Here is an 18,435-nt window from a genome sequence, read left to right as displayed (position 1 = left end):
TTGAATTCATATCCCACTTCTCCTTTGCCCTCCAAAGGACTACCTGACTTAAATAACTTTAACTGACTTATGAAACATAAAAGATTCCAATACATATGTTATTCCTACAACTGATTTGAAATCTTACCAGGGTGCTTAGAAAACACCTCACCTTATACAAAATTATTAACTGTAAAACAAGTCACTAGCATCTTAGTGGACCATGCAAAGTCATTTGCACTAAATATTATCAATAAATTTTAATGATGACCATGAAAAAGTATGTTTAGTTCAAGCAGCTCAGGGCTTTGCCAGCTCATCATTTTGTTGTGTTCCTAGAAATAGTTTCAATTGCAACTTACTTGTAAAAAAGGAATGAAGTCTTCTTGCACCAAGTAGTTACATCCAGGGTTCATCAGAAGATGAACAAACTTCGCAGCATCATCATAGCAGGTCTGAAGTACTCTGAAATGGAAATATTTCTATTTAGTATTCTACACAGAAAATTGCTCATGCTACCTCATGCAGACATCCTAGAGCAAGGCCTATGAAACAATATTTATTAAAAAGGTCATTACAAATGTCAAATGCTCCAAGCAAACTTATCAAAGCAGAAGCGTCTCTTAAATTGATGTTAAAGGAGGTGGGTACACCATGTAATTGATTACATGGAAGGACAATTTAAAGTTAAAATTAAAAAAGAACTAAAAATAAAAAGTACATTGTTCAGAACTGGCATCTACAAGTAAGGGCCATGGTTTTCACTTCTCATGAACTGTCATTTACCCAAACATTTTAAAATCTATAAACCCTGTAAATGAAGATTTGTTTATATTAAAGTATTACTTAGTTACATTTTCCAATGTACAAGCTTGCTGACAATAGTTGATTATGGGAAAAAGTTTTATTCCCCTTTACAAGATAAGATCACATTCAGAGCTTAAAATATCACATTTCAATGAAAAAAAATGCAGTACTTCTAAAAAAAGTAATCTACTTACTTCCGCCACATTGCAACAAATTTATGAACTGACACGTATCCTGTTCGTTCACCTCCAGCACAATAAAACAAAGGACCTTTCCAGTACAGTGGGCATTCACAAGCCTACAATTAAAGTATACATCAAGTCAGTTTACTGATTGCTTATCTGAGGGCTACTCTTCTATTTATGGATCCTTCAAAATTACAAGTGTTAAGAAGAAAGCATTAGGGAAGAGATTTTTTGAAAACCAGTTTCCAAAACCAGCTTCACCTTCTGAAATAATCTATTTAAAGCAACATTAGGCTGAAATCCAAAAGTGGAGAGCAAAACACAGGGCAACTTGTAGCATTCCTAACAGACTAACACAGCGAGTCACGTGGCTGTCTGTCCATGCTCCAAGCAGCTGAACAGAGTCCATCCTAAGCTCTGCTCAACAGCTGGATATCTTTAGCTAAGCTCAAGACAGCACACTTACAAACCCTCTGAACTGGAGCAAATTGACATTTGTCTGACTCAGAAGATGGCTCCACTCATCTGCACCCTTTGCACGTGCATGGCACATCCTGTATCCAATTTTAAGGAGCAGGCCAGCCTGCCCTGAGCAGCAGGATCTTGCTTTAGGGTACTCAACAGCTACACATTCCCAACTCCAGTGTGAGCACATGCACCTAAAGCCCAAGTGTCTGCAGCTGTAACAGCCAAGAGCCCAGTCTACCCAAAACTGAATCCAGCTGGGAGTAGTCAGACATGCTGGCATCCCCAAGGATCTCCAAAATCACTGTGAATACTGCAAGATGCGTAAGGTCACTGCAGCAAAAGTACAATTACTTCTCATGCAATAGCTTAACTAGTACTTCAAACAAAATAAAAGTGGTTGTGATGAATACTGTCCTCAGACAGTATTCTTCAGGAAGGCATCTTTCATCACTGAATAACAGGTGACTAGACCCTTTCAGCATCCTTGCTGAGAGAGAAGGATCTCTTCCCTACCTCCTTATTTCTATGTACTTCTGTGTTGGAAGGACCTGTGGAAGACAGGGATCCTATCATTCAGCTTAGCAGTAAAAAAGTTTTGCTGAGGCAAACTCCCAGTCCTGCTCTTGTGAGCAGTCACAGTTTCTATTTTCTAGACCCTGGACAAAGTGACAGGAACAGAGATGAGAACCTGAGATTCATTAGCAAGATCATGACTTGCAGTGAGATTTCAAGCATTAATTCAACATAACAAAATGGAAATTTAAGTCCATTTTAACTAGCTTATTGTCTTTAAATTTACAGAGAAGTTTAAAAAATATTTGCTGCTTTATAAGCTAAGTATTTTGTCACTCTGCCGTAACTCTAAAGTAGCTCTTCAGGAATAACTTGAAAGCTATAATCTCAAGTTACCAAACCATTCTGTCTTTACCAGTGTCTTTGCAATGGAGGTTTAGCAAAATGAGAAAAAAAACCCAACCTCTGTGACCATCTGAAAACAAAACATATATTAGGAGTGCTTTTGCCTTAACTCTCTTGGTCAATATGGAATGGAGAACAACATACAACATTGCTCTTTAGTATTTGGTTGTTTGTGCAGCAAAAAAAGTAGTTCAAGTTTTGTTTCAATGTTTTGTTTCTTTTTATAAGGTCATTTGAAAGACAGCTAATGCAGAAAATTCCACATAACTATTATCAACAATGTAAAATATCATTAAATACTAATGTATGGGAGATGGAAACACACAATACAAGAAAACCAAGCACACAGAACTCATCTTTCCTTTCCATAGGGTACAGTACAAAAAGATGGCCAGCAAGTTCTCACCTTTGCAACCTTACCCATGTCTTCTAACGTTGCCCTCTCATTTGGAAATTCAGAAAATGTTTTCTCAATTTTGGCAATCACAGCATCTATATTTACTTTTTCCTTAGGACATCCTCGAGGAAAGTAAAAAGTTGGAATGTTTTGACTATGTGGTGGTGGCAAAGTTTCTTCCTTCTTTGTTTGAACCTAAATAGATAAATATACATTTGACCATCAAGTACCATGAAATCACATAGTCCTCCACAGATGACTTAAATCTCTTGGTATTCTATGTTTCCACACACCTTCAAAAAGATTTCATATTATAAATTGAATAAACTATTACAGAATAAGAGCACATCAGAAAAATTGATGAGTATTTCCAAAAATGGTCAATTTAGAAAACCTTCTAGGATGTTAAATATTCAATAAAAACAACTTCAATCTTCAACACATATCAAGTTTCAAGACTGATACATTGGACAGCTTCTTGGGGACATCTGAAATTACTCAGGTTCTATTATCTCTTTCAGAAAAAAAACCTTTCAACCTCCATCTTAACAGATATTATGAAAGACTTTGCTTTTGAAATACTTCTAGTTTTACAGATTCAAGGTTTTTGAAATAAATATAATAACTTTGCTACAAGCCACCAACCTATTTAATAAAGTTATGATGAAGATTTTGGGTTTTTCACCCTAAAAAATTATAGATTTTATAAAGTTAGTAAACAATGCCTGCAGAGGGGTTTTTTGGGGGGTAAAGTATATTCAATGAGAGTTTAGAAAGCGGTTTCTCAAGAATTGTGATACACCACATCACTAAAAAAATCCCCCAGATGACCTGTAACAAGAGAAATTTATTTAAAAGCTTTTAAAGTTCAGTAAAGAAGAATTTACCTAGTAGTCAGTTTCCAAAAGAATGTCAAATAGGGCGTAGAAGCAAAGATAAAGTAACAACAGAGTTAGGAAACAACTCAAACTAAGCAGTTAAGCCAAATTAAAGTCCTTACTCCCAATACTACTATTCAAATGTAAAAACATTGCTATTGGGTGACTTGTCCTAATAATGAAGGTGTTCAAGATCCTGCATCTAATCTCTCATTTTCAACCATAACTGGTGGAAAATAAACTCAAAATCTCTCCAGAAACCCTAACCCTTGTTTTTATTCTTTATCATCTTTGCCAAAGTGCCTGCAAAGTTACCCAGCTCTCCTACACAATTTAAGTCCTTCTTTATGTGAGTGGAAGAACTACGTGCTTATGGACAACAGATTTTAATTTCCAGAGTTCCAGCCCCGGAGCTTTCACTAGAATGCTACATATGCAAAAAAAAAACCACCAAAAAACAACCCCACAAAAAAACCCCAAAAAACTCTGAACTAACCTTTCCTTCCTCTTCTCTGCATTTGAGCCAGAATTCCTGTCCACAGCTGCAGAATTACCTTAACTATGTTACAAATTTTATTTCATAGAGGAAAATGTTACCTTGAATCTGTGACACCAGGAGTCAATAAGTAACAACTTTTGATATCTTATCATTGGTTCAGCAGTCCAGTTGATGAGGCAGCTTAAAATAAGAGTGTTACGGGGTATCAAAAATTCCTTCCAACTTCAGACTTCCAAAATTTTAGGAAGTCTAAAGACAGCAATGTTTTATTCTCTAGGTAAAATCACCATCAGCACTATAAATAATGTCTGTAATGGGGTGAACACCTTGTTTCATTCTACAAGCCCAGCTCTACCCATCAGCACTTTCCAAGAGCCCTTGCAGTTACCCTATTTCCCCATTTCCAAGAACTGCCTGGACTGACATAAGATTAGCTCAGTTGATCAGAGCATGGTGCTAATAACACCAAGGTCATGAGCTCAATCCCTGTACAGGTTGTTCATTTAAGAGTTGGATTTGATGATCCTTGTGGGTCTCTTCCAGTATTCCTCAGAATATTTTGTGATTCTGTGACAACCACTCCCATGTGAGCTGCTCAAATGGCCACAGAGCAGCAGGTGGCCCAGCTCTTCAGAGGTGCCCGATGAGGAATGCCTCATCCAAGAAAAGAGAAAGTGCAAATCACAGACTACTAACATTCCCTGAATGTTGTTGGTATCATGAGGTACATCAGCATTTTGAGGAAGCTTAGTACAGAGAGGCAAGGCATTTTTAAAATCCACAGCTAGGGATATTTAGAGCCTCAGATGGAAAATTTCTTTTAAAAAGAAAGGTAGAAACAGAGGGAAGACTACACTAGAAAAGATCCCAGGAGAAAAAGAAAAGCTATCATCAGAACCATTTGATCATTGGATACTATATTTTTTCAGAAACCACTAATTTAGATACCTCAGTTACACAATAAATGATTTCTATTGGTCCAGGTTAAAAGCTGTTCTTAAATACCTGCGGAAATCTCAACTCAGGATTTGTAGTAAGACCTATCCAAGCACAAGTTATTTAAAAGAATTATAAGGTAAGGGCTTTTAATTTATTTTTTATCTTATAGTCTGGAACATGTTCAAAACAGACAAAGATTATGAGGAAGAAGTTCAGCAACCAATTCAGAACTTAAGACAAACATAAAGTTGAAGAAAAATGATTTTTTCTAAGATGAAAATGTTATATTGAAACATTTGAATTCAGCATGCTTACTGTAAAAATATATAATATTTAATCTATAAGACGGAATATTAATTCTAAGACCAATACAGACTACAAATCTGTCATAGCAAGACAAATTAACTCTCCCTATATTGAAAGATGTCTATTTTCACATGCTGGTTTCTCCAAGCTGGCAAAAGAAGAAACTATAAAAAGGCTTCATTTGTATTAGCAAGTGTATGATCACTTCACAGTAATTTCTGCTAGAATTATTTGGTGCCTACATATAGGCATCTAGTGAGAATACCATCTAGGGCACGAAACAAAATGCCCTTGAACATTCCTTGTGGCATCCAGCACAGCTCTCACTCTGCATCTGCCACGTGGATGTTCTGAGCATACTAATGCTTCTTAAATGCCACCAGCAACTTGGAATGGGACAATTGAATTGTGCTGTTAATGTCAGTCAACACAGGAATAGGAACTGTACCAAAGAGAGAAGCACATTGTCCAAAACCATTAGCTCCAACTAATGCACTATAAAGTTGATAGTACATCTCCTCCCTCTTCTCATCTTCCCAAGAAGGGCCAAAGATTCTTCTCTCAGTCTGAATTCCAATAAACAAAAGGCTCCTTACTCTGCTGTATATGCTCCAATGAAGGAATGTGTGATACTAAAAGGGTTCTAAAAATTTCACTATTTTCTGTTCAGGTGCTAGTTACTTCTGTAGAGGCACATATTGCATAGCTGATGAAGGAGTCAGTTCTGTTATTTCAGGAAAATAAAAATGCACTAATTGTGTAAGATTAGGCTGGTCTAAAATTAATTATAATTTTAACTGGAGAATTCCTTCATTAACAAGAATTGCCCGAAGTCTGCTAACATTCAATCTTTGACTGGAAAATCTGCAGGAACAGTTCATTAATCTTTTTACACAACTACTCCATTTCAGTGGTCAAATTAACATTTAGAAAACGATCTACATTTTCCTGTTGTTTTAAGTTAAAACCTTTAAAACTTATACCAGTAAGCTAAACTCAAAAAAGAGACTTGTTTGGTCAGTTAAAATTTTCCCTGCAACTTGCTGAGAAAGAGTACCAACAACAGGATGCTTGGAAATAAGGAAAACAGCTACATAAGCCTGTAAATAACTCAAACAGATGTGTGTTGAAGTGCCAGGACTGAAGGGAGCATTAAACTTTGCAATATGTACATATGAATTCCAGGATCTGTAAGTGTATTGCAAAGTTGCCACTGCAGTTTAGGTTTTATATAAGAGATGGGAAATGAGGATTCCTTGAAAACATCTTGTTTGCAGTAATGTAAACAAACTTCTGTAAGATTTTTCTACAGGAGAATTCAAGAAAAGCTTTAATACACAACCAGTTTTCATTCTTGAGGTACAGAATTGTAAAGACTGTCCACAGCTAGCCAACATTTACTTGCCTTGATTTTTACAATGGAGGAAATGGAAGTTTTTATCCCATTGAGGTCACTGTTCAAAGGTCAAAATTTCTAATATTAATTTTGCAACTTTCCAGATCCTTTTCCAACCATTCTTTCAGTAGTTGTTTATATTAATGGCATAAAATCAGTGCTATAATTACAATACACCGATACACTAGGATATACCAGAGAACATGGAAACACCATATTCCAAAGAGAGAAATTAATTCTTCAAGCTAGACAGTCTTCTTACATCTACCACCTGATGAGTGGCATTCAGCAGTTAACTTTGTTATAAGCAAAAAAATAGACAGTGGGAATTTTAAAAGGGTGCACTTTTCCTTCTCTCTTAACTGTAAGAGCTGATGCCATGATACAATCATTCAACTACAGGAATATATACTGCTGAAATAACAAGGAAGGGATGACTTGATCCCAGATATTCTAATAATGTATGCTCAGTAATGTCTAGCTCTAATATTTGCATGCAGCAACTGCCAAAGCAGAAACACTGAGCCCCATGAAGGGGTTGAATATGTGGATTTAAATACAAGTGAGTAAAACCTCACTTAAAGGACTTGCTGGAAAAGGAAGCAAGGTAAATTTATTTGTGAATTTAATACTCTTTTAGAAATTTCTGAGATTAAGTCATGAACTTGGGTTGGAAGAGACATCTAGTTCCAACCCCTCCTGCTGTGGGCAGGGGTGCCACCCACTACATGAGATTGCTCAGGGCCCCATTCAACCTGGTCTTAAACACTTCCAGGGATGGGGGATCCACAACTTCTTTGGGTTGCCCATACCAGGGCCTCACCACTCTCATAGTAGAGAATTTTTCCTCTCTTTTTAGTTTAAAGCCATTCCCCCTTGTCCTATCACTATCTGGATTGAACTGATTGGTATTTACATTGTTTTGACAGGACTACAGGATAAGATAACTTCATTCAGAAATGTTGATTAAACCAACATTTTTTCTTCCTGTTTCTTTGAAAAAAGCCCAACCCTAAATATTTAAAAATATTTACAGAGTTTGCAGTCAGCTCTTGCTGTAGTATTTGACAGGAATTTCCATGATAATGGCCATACTAGAGAAAAGTCATTGGAATGCATACAACAGGGTCAAAAAAGGACCCCAAAAATTCTACCTCACATTTACATCCAACTTTACATTACAATTTTACTAACTGATACACCACAATCTTCCCAACAAAAAAAAAAAAAAACAAAAAACAAAAAACAACAAACAAACAAACAAAAAAAATAGGCATTAAATATTGAAAATACTATAAAGAGATTTTTGCCTATCAAATAGATGAAAGTCTTATTCAATTCCTTGGCAGTTTTTAACTAGGAATTTAGGAGGAAAAAAGGTCTGTTGCAATATTGCTTACAATGTGCAGTATGTAAGTTAATCTAGTTCTTCAACAGACTAGGTCATCTAGTCTTATATATTCTTTATGCTAAACTTACCTGGATCATCCAAAGTGCATAATAAGCTAAGAGGATTTTCTGCAGAGATATGCAATTCAGCCTTTTAAATCCTAATATCCATGCAACCACCCACATATAAAGCTCCTCAACCACCTAACAATGAAAACAGATAACTGCATGAAATTCCTTGACACACAACAGAAAATGGAAGCCAACATGGAGATTCAAAGGGTAACATTTTTTTACTGAATCTTTCCTTTATTAAATTCAGTGAGTTCTTAAGAATACAACATGTGTTACAGCTGATCAGTTAAACAGTAATTGTGAATGTAATAAAAAGCTGTCAGTACACAGGCTCACAAGGAACACCTGACCAGCCTTCCCATCCCTCTGCTCTGTTATTGCTGTCAGTCTAAGTCTGACCAATAAAATCACAGAAATATTTCCTTTTAAGCTTACTATCTAATTGACTGCAAAGTGAAAGTAAACATTTCCCTCTAGATAAACAATTGGCATTATAAGTAGTTTTATGGAATTTATATCTTGAAAATCTCACATAAAAGACTTGCACTACTATTATTTAGAAAAGGGTTCATTCTCATTTGGAGGAAAGACAAGAGTTTTGAAAAACCTGTTCTAATACATCAAATACTTTAACATGCTGAAGGGCCTTCAAAGATCTGTTTCAGGATAGACAAAGTAAGGTTACTACCAGAACATTCCTCAGAAGAAGCCCAGACAAACATGCCCTCTGTAACATAAGCTCTTTTGACCTTGTGGTAGACATTTATATTTAAAATTATTTGACTTGAAGCGTGATGCTTTGTTATTGCTTTCTGTGTCATCCTCATTAGCATCTTTCCAGCCAAACTAATGAGATTTTTTTACTGCAAGAGTTCACTGATCGTACTACTTCCCATTCAGCTTGGTGTGCTAAACAGTATTTTTTCCTCTGTGAAAGATGATCCTTGGACAACTTAAAACTTTGAAAATTTCTGGGTTCTTCCTCCAGCCAAGTTCTATTACTCTAAAATGAAATTACTACACTGAAAATCATCTTAAAAACATTAAGTTTATCTGAAATCTTAATAATGAACTTTACAGCATGGCATAAGGTAAGCTATACCACAGTAGACCTGCGTCTTCCCCTTCCTCCATAGAATTTACTCGCTTCACTAGTGACATTGAAGCAGTATGGTGAATTGCCTCAGGTCACCAAGACAGCTGAAGAGCAAAATTAAAACTCCCTATTTGTCTTCATCAAATCTCACTCATTTGGTGCCACTTAGAAGCAACATGGTTCTGCTGCTAATGTAAGGAAGATCAGGGAGTACTGCAGCAGTATTGTTTAAAATCAGATTACAATAGGCTTAAAACCATGCTAAGATTGTGATTCATTCTGCATAACTTAGTCAGAAATATAAAACTGATCAAACCCTGAGATACCTACAAAGAATGAATCCATGTTAAACCAATCATCAGGGTATATATGTAAAAGTCTTTCTTCTGGCAACAATCATTTTAGTCCCAGTTGTTTCCTTCTATTCTGGACTTCAGCTTGCTATCCTTCAGTGACTGTCTGGCAGCTGTTTTTAGATGGGCTATAGAGACTAATTTTATCATACGTGCTCCTCTTTCTTTCCACAGTAAGAGATAAACATCCATTAATTTTAACCCTGCTGCAGTTTTACACGAGCTTACTTTTGCTGTTAGCCTTAACTCTGAAAATTTCATTCATCCAGTCTGGTCTGTAGTCAATATTTGTGCTACATGGGGGGAAGGAAATGGAAAAATTAATACACTTTCCCATAAAGTTCTAGCAATATACCATTAGAAGAAAAAAGGTACTTTAACCTACACTGTTTCCAATTTTATACATGAGACCTGAGTTAAGGTCTGAGAGCAGGGTTCAGCAAATCTCCCAAAGCAGCCTATGTTCCAGTTAGCAATCCTGTGTTCAAATTCTGACCAGAAAAATACAGCGGGACTCTCCTTCCTGCATCCCAGGTTGTGCACTCATCTCAGTTTTAAATAAACAGACTATCATTCTCATCTCAGTTATGCATATTCTTGGCCATTTACTCTCAAGTCTATTTCTGTAAAAAGGTATGTGGTAATCTGGTCTTGTGTTCAATGCAAATGTTAACCCTCAACAATGAATCAACTTTACTCTAGAGATGAACCCGTACACTGCTCTGTCCCATTTTGGGATCACTGACATGTTACAGCATGTAGCAATTCCATAAACAAATCAAAAGAGATTCAGTGATGTTTAGAGCAGACAGGAGTAACACAAGGAAGGATCCTAGCTAACAGTAAAAATGAAGTCTGAAGAAGACCCTAATTTCTGATTCTGAGGTAAGAAATGAAATGGGTTTTTTTAAGCTGTTTGCTATATGAAACTCATTTCTCCCCTTATTTTAAGTCTTAAGACAGCAGAGTAAGTAGTAGTACTCTTAATTTTGTGATAGCGTGGGAAAGAAGTACCCTGTCCAGTTTGAACAAAATTGGTGTGCTAAGGGCCACCACGTGGATAAGTCTTGAAAGTCCTCCTATAAGGCATAAAGAATTATGGTACAACTATCATTAACACTTTCTCCCCTTATTTAACCAAGCCAAATTGAAATAGCCAAAAGGACCCTCAAGAAAAAGCCACTGAAGTGTCAGCACTGCAGCAGAGCATGCAAAACTTTGGACATCTACACAAACCCATCTGGGAAAGCATGTTCTAATGTAGGAAGAGACTGTATGCAGTGGCATGCAGCAAAAGCTTCCACCTGAAATTATGAAATGCATTCCATACATACTATCTGGGGTATAGAATTTAAAACCACATTCAACTAAAAGCATTTGTGAATGGCCACCACAGGCAAGTCATATCACATACACACCAACAAAAGTAGCACTGGGAAACTTTCAAATGGTCAAAATCTGATTTTCACTTGTTAGTGAAGGCTGAGGTAAACTGGCGTTTTTCTGCATGATACCTAACCATTATAGCACACAATTGCCAATCTCCTCCCTTTCAGTAATATATATGCTGCACTAACAGATGTCTCACTCAAGTTCTTCTAAAACTTTGATTTTGTAAATACTAGGATTCCCCCAATTTGCAGCTTGGTAGAGCTGACACAGGTAAATCATGCAGTCCTGCTGGCCTGGGAACTGGAAGACGCTATTGCAAAAGCATTATTGCTGTAGAAACACCTCCAAATATGGCTGCACGCTTTTTTCTTTGTACAGCCACACAGAGCTTCAATATCAAAAATATCGAGTATGAAGAGCTTATTCATTTATTCAGAAAACACTTGGGTTTTCACAAACACAAAATGAAAGATGTAGTTACCTGTGCCCCCCAAAAGGGCACAAGACCATTCCACATTACATCTACATCCATTGGTAACCTGCTTCATTTGCTGACAAAACTTTTACCAAAGGCTTCTAGAGCGAGGTTTGCTCTGAGAATTACCATCACTGGTAATGATGACACTTTTTATCCAGTGAAGATATTTTCTCTCTTTCGCATGCCTTACTAATTTAAAAATAGAAAAGGGTACAAATTATAAAATGGAAAAAAACCCAGGAGTCTTCAGAAAAATCTACCCCGTGAACCACAATTTCCCAAAATTTTCTAATTTTCTTTTAAATTTCATAAGACAAAAGTAGTAGAAAAATTAGTCACTGCTACTATAACTGTTAGTGCCTGTGAGTTGCTGTCAAACAGGCTACAGTTTATGAATTATGTCAAATTAAGTAATCCAATAACTAATATATACTGTTAGTCATATAGTTGCAGCTTCCTCAGAAAATATTCTGATTGCAGATTAAATCAGTTCCTCTATTCCTTCCCACTGTATTCTGTTCCCCAACTGTTTCTAGGGCACAATCTGGCAAGTTCCTCCTAGTACATGATTATTTTGATTGTACACAGCCAATGGACTGACAGGTACACCCAAGGCAATTCTAACATTTGTCTACAGAAAACAGCCCTTGTCAGGACAGGCCATCAGTTCAACATCAAAAGTAACACATACAGCTAAGACAGACATCCACTTAAACTCTGCAATAGCTTTTTATCCTTACATGTTTACAACAAGCAAGCTTCAATCACTAGGTGCAATTGAATTCAAGAAGAATCCTCTCAAACAAGAAGTGCCACCAAGTTCAGCCTTGCTACAGAGATGAAAGTCAACAGCTGGAGCAAGTATCCTGTCAACTGCTTGTCTGCTGATGCCCTGAAAAATTCTGATTTGGACAATTGTGAAAACAATCTCATCTCCCTCTTGCCCTGTAAAAGTTGAAGGACATTGTATATGAAGATGTGCTGAACTGTTTCAGGCTTTCCAGGACAACCAATAGTCATACAACATCTACTATTAGTAGTGTTAGTTAAAATGGAGAAAAGAATAGTGAATCTTTTATTTCAAGGGGAAAATAAGTACATCTGAACTCTTCAATGTATGAATTGCTGCATCACAAAACTTAGCTGCAGAGGGAACTGACATCTAGACTCTTAAATCACGAATGCAAGTAAGCTGTAACAAACTTTCACCATACTGGCTTTTCTATAGAAACAGTACACATTTTCTGTAATAATAATTTAAAAGATAGATTTATGACCAGACATGAGCAGGTAAAGAAGCTGCTATCACAGGCAGCCAATACATTTTGCATTTGAACCAAGAGTCTCCATTACAGAAATGGTAAAAATCTACCAGCTTGTTTACAGTTTCTTTTTAAGAGACTAGAGCTTAAAACCTGGCAATCCACTAGCAGTGAACCATTTATGGAAAACCTCATGTTAACTAGTAAGTCTCAGTGGGCAGCCTATATATTTTCATTCTGTTTTAAACGTTGACACCTGCTCTGGAAAACTGGCATTTTATCAGCAAGTAGCATCAAGTGTACTTATTAGCTACAGTCAGAATGAGATTTGTATTCCATCTCTGGCCCTCCCAGCAAACACTTGTGTTCTTTAATAAGGCATTTGTGTGCCTGATGTAAAAGTATTATGTAAAAATGAATATTGGGTCCTCCCCCTGTGGTGTTAAAAGGTCTACAAATTATGTTAAATTAGAAAACTGATGTTAACAGGAAAGCTGTCATACCTGAAGCCTCTAATTGTCACACAACCTTCTTCTGAGACTATAGCTGTAAACCCAACAGCCTCAATTAAATTTTTTGAAAGTAGTTTTGCCTCAGAAATGAGAATTATCTTCATGACTAAAAGAATCACTGTGTGCACTACATCACAAATATACACCAGCCCAGCACACATTAGTACCTACAGACTCCGTGTTCATTGCTTGAACATGCCACAAGCATTTACGCAGCATTTCGGTAACAAAGGAATGTAAAAATGACCAAGAGGCACTAAAGTCTAAAGCCACTTCACTCAGAAGGCAAGCTAATCTCGTGAGACACTGCAGAAGCTGAAGAAATAGTTCTCATACAGCTGACATAAATAGCGTGTGTAAGCAGCATTTAGTATCATTAACAGGTGGTCATGAAATGAGTAGTTCTCCATTTTCACACTGAGTTGTGACGCATACAACTACACCAAGGGATCACCCAGTAGGCACAGCAGATAAAGATATAATTCATTAAAAGTATCAAAAAATATGCCAGCACAGGTCTGTCACTAACATTGAGAAGATTAATTAAAAACTTAGGCTTGATTTTTTTTTAGCTCCTTTTTAAAAATTATATTCAGCATGAATCTATTTGATTTTTTTAAGTCTAGTTTTAAAATTAGAACTCTGACGTTTTGTAAGGCAACATGGCCTCTAAGTATCAAAAAATACCCATTTTTCAAGGTTTAGCTCACACTGAGTTAAATGCATAAGCATGTCAGTGTACACACACGTATTTTATTCTAATTATGTTTCAAACTTGAGGTATATTTTCCTCATATAGCATGCATAATGGGGCTGCTTATATTCCAGCTCTGACAGGTAGGGATGTCACCAGACATTGGTTAAAATACAATGCTCAGCCTTTCAGGTCACATCTGTAAGTTGCCAGTACATTTGAGAGTTTCTTCTTCCTTCAAAGTTTCAGATAAATTGACAAGCAAGGTGGACAAGCACAGTGACTCTTCAAGTGCTGCATTCCCAGCTCAATATAATCCATAGGTGTTAAGTACTTAAGAAAGACCTTGGTTTTACAATCAACATCAGGGTAAGATGGAATGAAGTTTTACTTCATTTTATGCAGAAATACCTACAAAGAAATTTAGCCCCCCAAGGTAACAGAGAACATTTCAACAGTAATGTATTGCTTCATCTTTCTTTTGAGAAATAGCTCTTTCCATAAAGCCCTACTTTGCTCAGGTTTTTTCAATTTTCATCAATAAATTGAAACTGAGGAACAGCCTATTCCACTTTCTAGAACAACCCACCTCACTACTGGTCGTCTATTTAAAGATTTTCAAGAAACCTGATGTGCTATGCTCTAATGACCACCCCTTCTAAACCACAAGGGATTACCTACAAAGATTATTTACTTACATGGCCCTATATGAAAAGCCACTGCCTTAGAATTCTTGGAACCTGTGGAAGATCCAGTCATTCCAACCCACCTCAGAGCAGATTGAGCCACATGCTATTTCACCATTCAGCACCATTACTAATTTTTTATTTTAAGATGCTAGTTTTAATAGCACAAACCTCTTAAAGAGAATCTGTCATTTGTTTAACAAATTGTAAAATTACAAGATTGTAGTAGAAATATGGAAGAATAGATTGGCTTCCATTTCTGTTTGACTTTAGCATTCTAATTTTACATCATATTCATGAACTGTTGTGTCTGAAAGCCTATACAGGGAAATAGGGGGTTGTAAATTCCAAAACCAACAAAGCTTGACAACTGAAATGATAAAGTTTTGTTTCAAGTTATTTTACAAAATCTCTAAGGAGTCTCTAATTTTAACATGAAATTTCTTCAATGATTATGTAGCTGATAAACATTAATATTTGAAAAGCACCTAACCTATGAGGATAAGTTGGAATTAACATAAAACAGCAGGTAAAAAATACACATCTTCTATATCAACAGTTACTAGCACTCATATTTAATTTTTTATGATACTTCCAAAAAGGTCTCCTTAACATCATGGGGTCAAAGCAAAACATCACCTAAAAAAGGAACTTAAGAGAAAATGCTTTCTATGAAATTGAGCAATGACAGACTTCATATTCTAGTTTTATACTCCTACTAATTCTGTTTTGCTCACAAATGTTTGTAATCTAATGAAGTCATTTATCATACATTATTCTACAGTTGCCATTTACCCAGGAAGCACAAGACTGGTTAAAAAATGAAAAATACTCGCTCTTTGTCTTCACTCTAAGTTTATAGCCAGCAGCATCCTAGAGCCCCTACAGATTAGACAAGCTGTTTTCTAAAGCAGTTAGTAGCTTGGAGGTATGCTGAACCATACTACACTGAGATGTTTTCTAGGTCAACATAAAAAGGCCCTGTAAAAGTACAAGTGATCCAACTATCGCTCGATGAAAGACAGATCAAGTTAAGGGGCACCACACAAGGTAATGCTGTGTTTGTTTACAACAGGATGCCATGACTAGACTGAACTTGCCTCCTCTTCTGAGGTGCCCAAATATTACTGCTACCACTACTTTTGGGTAATTAAGATAATATTTTCTTTTCTTGCTATCTCTAGTCAATGTACCTGTCTCCAGTTTAGCACTGAAGACACAAGTCAAAAATCCTTTAACTCACATGTCAATGCTGAATGGTGTAAATCAGCACAGTCAACACTGGCACTCTGTTTTGCAAAAAGGAATAAACATTGTTTATAAAGATCACTTGAAACAAATTTTAAATAATCTTATAGAAGACAGAAGGCTAATACATTTTTAGGGTCATAGGGCTCTATGTCCCTCTCTTGAAGGTCATCTGGAAGAGACACTAGTGCTCTGAATTCAAAATTAAGTAGCAGGCTATATTTAGAATAACTAACAATGCCAGAAATTCTAAGTTAATGTAATTTTTATTCAACTGCTAAACTTTCCTTAATTAAAAAAGGGTGAAAAAATTCACACATGCCTTCACTGACACCTTTATTTTAGTATATGAATTAGAAGTGAGGGTGAAGTAAGGTCAAAGTGAATGCTTTCAGATATCACTGTATGTCTTAAAGGGTATTCAAAGAAATACCAAATTTCAGTTTCTCAAAAAAAGTTGTACGTTTTTTCTCATTCCAAAGGATAACAAATCTCTTTGAACATTGACTCTACAAGTAGTTTCCCTTCTGATTTTACTTTTCAAATACTTCTATTCTCAAGTTTAAGCACACTTGAAAATTGTAGCTTTAACTCACTGCTACAAAACAGCAACAGCACACGTGTGAATCAAGCAGCAACAACTGATCTCATTCAAATAAAAAGTTCAAAATAAACAATCTAAAGGAATTCAGGATCACCATGCAAGTATGCAAGCACTTTTTACCCTATTATGTTTGAGCTAGTGAAGTTACAGCCTATTTCAGTAGTTTTTATATGCCCAGTTCCAATAAGAGGAAAATTAAACCCCCCAGAGAAATGCATGTAGATTGCAATTATACAGACTAAGGAAAAGAGTCTTTAAAAGCCTAATAGCATTAAATGCACCAACTTTGCACTGCATATACCTCTGTGCAAACATTGTACTTGAGCTGTGCTATGTGCTTCAGCAAACTCTCATCTTTTCTTTGCACAAAACCACCAGAAGAGTCTTTTAAAACACAGAAGAAATCATACATGGAACCGACTATCAAAACCCTGCTAGCTGAGTGACAGCTTCCATGCATTGCCTGCAGTTTGAGTGGTTATAAAGGTACAATTGACAACAATAACTTCATTGTATAAGAACAGAAAGACAAACCTGAACCTGCTGAAAAGCTTTCAGTCTCTTCTTGAATCTAGAAGGTAAAACAAAATCACATCCTCGAGCTAGCAGTGCCAACTCCTTTCTTAGATCAGGATCTTGCCGCAAAGAAATCTCCTTTATCCTCATGCTTTCGGATTTCATATAATGTCTCTGTGTGCCAGTCCAGGCACTTGAGTCCCAGTAAATAGCAGAGCTGTTGTATTATCTCTCAGTGCTGCTTAAAGCAGCAGCTGCGCCTGAGTTCTGGGATATTATAAGAGTCAGCTCAACTTCGCCCGCTCCATACATTAAAGGGAACTTGGCTGGAATCGCAAAAACAGATTGGGAAGTCACTTTGGGGGCCTGCCCTTTCATCCAGGCATTCCAAAGTCTAAATGGGACAGTATGGAAAATGAAAACCGTGTTTGGAGGAGCATCTATAAAAGCAGCTTCCAATTTTAAAAAAGGCAAGCCCTACAGGAATGCAGAGAGGCCAGCCGTGGTTATTTTCTAGCTTCCTCCTCCTCCCATCCCCCTCAGCTTTCCCTTCTGTCACAAAACACTCACTGTCTAGTTTCAATGAAGTACCTCACCGAAGGATATGGCTTATTACACAGCAATTAATTCCTTTTAAACTATTTTGCTCTTTAGTAGGAACCCTATTACACTGGGACAATGAAGGCAATGGCAAAGAGCTTCAGACAGGCTTTCAGAATGGCTCACATAATCAATAAATAGATAGAGATTGATGTAAAAAAAACTAAGCTACTGTATTTCAAGAATCTAAAAATTTAAATGTTAAGACAGAAAACCATAGCAGAAATGAAGTTAATGTTACCACACTGAAACACTGCTTTAAATCATGTTTTACCAAAAGGTTACATTAGAAATATAAATGATGTCACAAAATTTGAAAAAATTGACAGGATACTTTTTTTCCTAAGTAACTTTATAAACATTAACATCCACATACTAGATTGCATACTTGTCACATTTCAGTAGCATTAGACTCCACTACTACTCTATTTTCAGTGTATTGAACCTCAAATACATTTTATGGGGGTGGTGAGGCCAAGTTTTAGTACACATCAATATTCTTCATGGAAACAGAAATCTGATGAGCTTCTGTGAAAATTCAAGTGACTTTCAGTTCCTTCTCCTTTGCAATTTTAGGTACATTAACTTAAAACTAGTGGTGTTTTCACACTTTAAATGGATATACCTTTATCATAGCAATCTTTAGGAAATGCTGCTATTTTGATGGATTTTTTTTTCAAATATCACCATTACAGTTATGAGTAGAGTAACTTATACTATTTCAAGCTGTGAACACTGTTAGCACCTCCAAATTCTCT

The 18,435-nt window shown here is 36.4% G+C and overlaps 1 protein-coding gene across 2 annotated transcripts in view; it reads right to left on the bottom strand.

Moving 5' to 3' along the window:
- PPP2R3B (protein phosphatase 2 regulatory subunit B''beta) overlaps window positions 1-18,435 on the bottom strand; it is a 45,705-nt gene that overhangs the window by 13,211 nt on the left and 14,059 nt on the right. The window contains exons 1-4 of one of the 2 annotated variants that reach the window (XM_066545177.1): window positions 17,096-17,447; window positions 2,764-2,949; window positions 981-1,084; window positions 342-444 (exon numbers count right to left, since the gene is read on the bottom strand). In XM_066545177.1, coding sequence (XP_066401274.1) covers window positions 342-444; window positions 981-1,084; window positions 2,764-2,949; window positions 17,096-17,242 — 540 coding nt within the window. In that variant the 5' untranslated portion in view covers window positions 17,243-17,447. Of the gene's footprint in view, window positions 1-341; window positions 445-980; window positions 1,085-2,763; window positions 2,950-17,095; window positions 17,448-18,435 lie in introns of those variants that run through there. The other variant, XM_066545176.1, reaches the window with a different exon arrangement.

Source organism: Molothrus aeneus, chromosome 2 (assembly GCF_037042795.1).
Source record: "Molothrus aeneus isolate 106 chromosome 2, BPBGC_Maene_1.0, whole genome shotgun sequence".
In the NCBI taxonomy this organism is placed as follows: Eukaryota; Metazoa; Chordata; class Aves; order Passeriformes; family Icteridae; genus Molothrus; species Molothrus aeneus.
The sequence above is the reverse complement of the archived record's forward strand: the minus strand, read 5'-3'. Positions and strand labels throughout refer to the sequence as shown.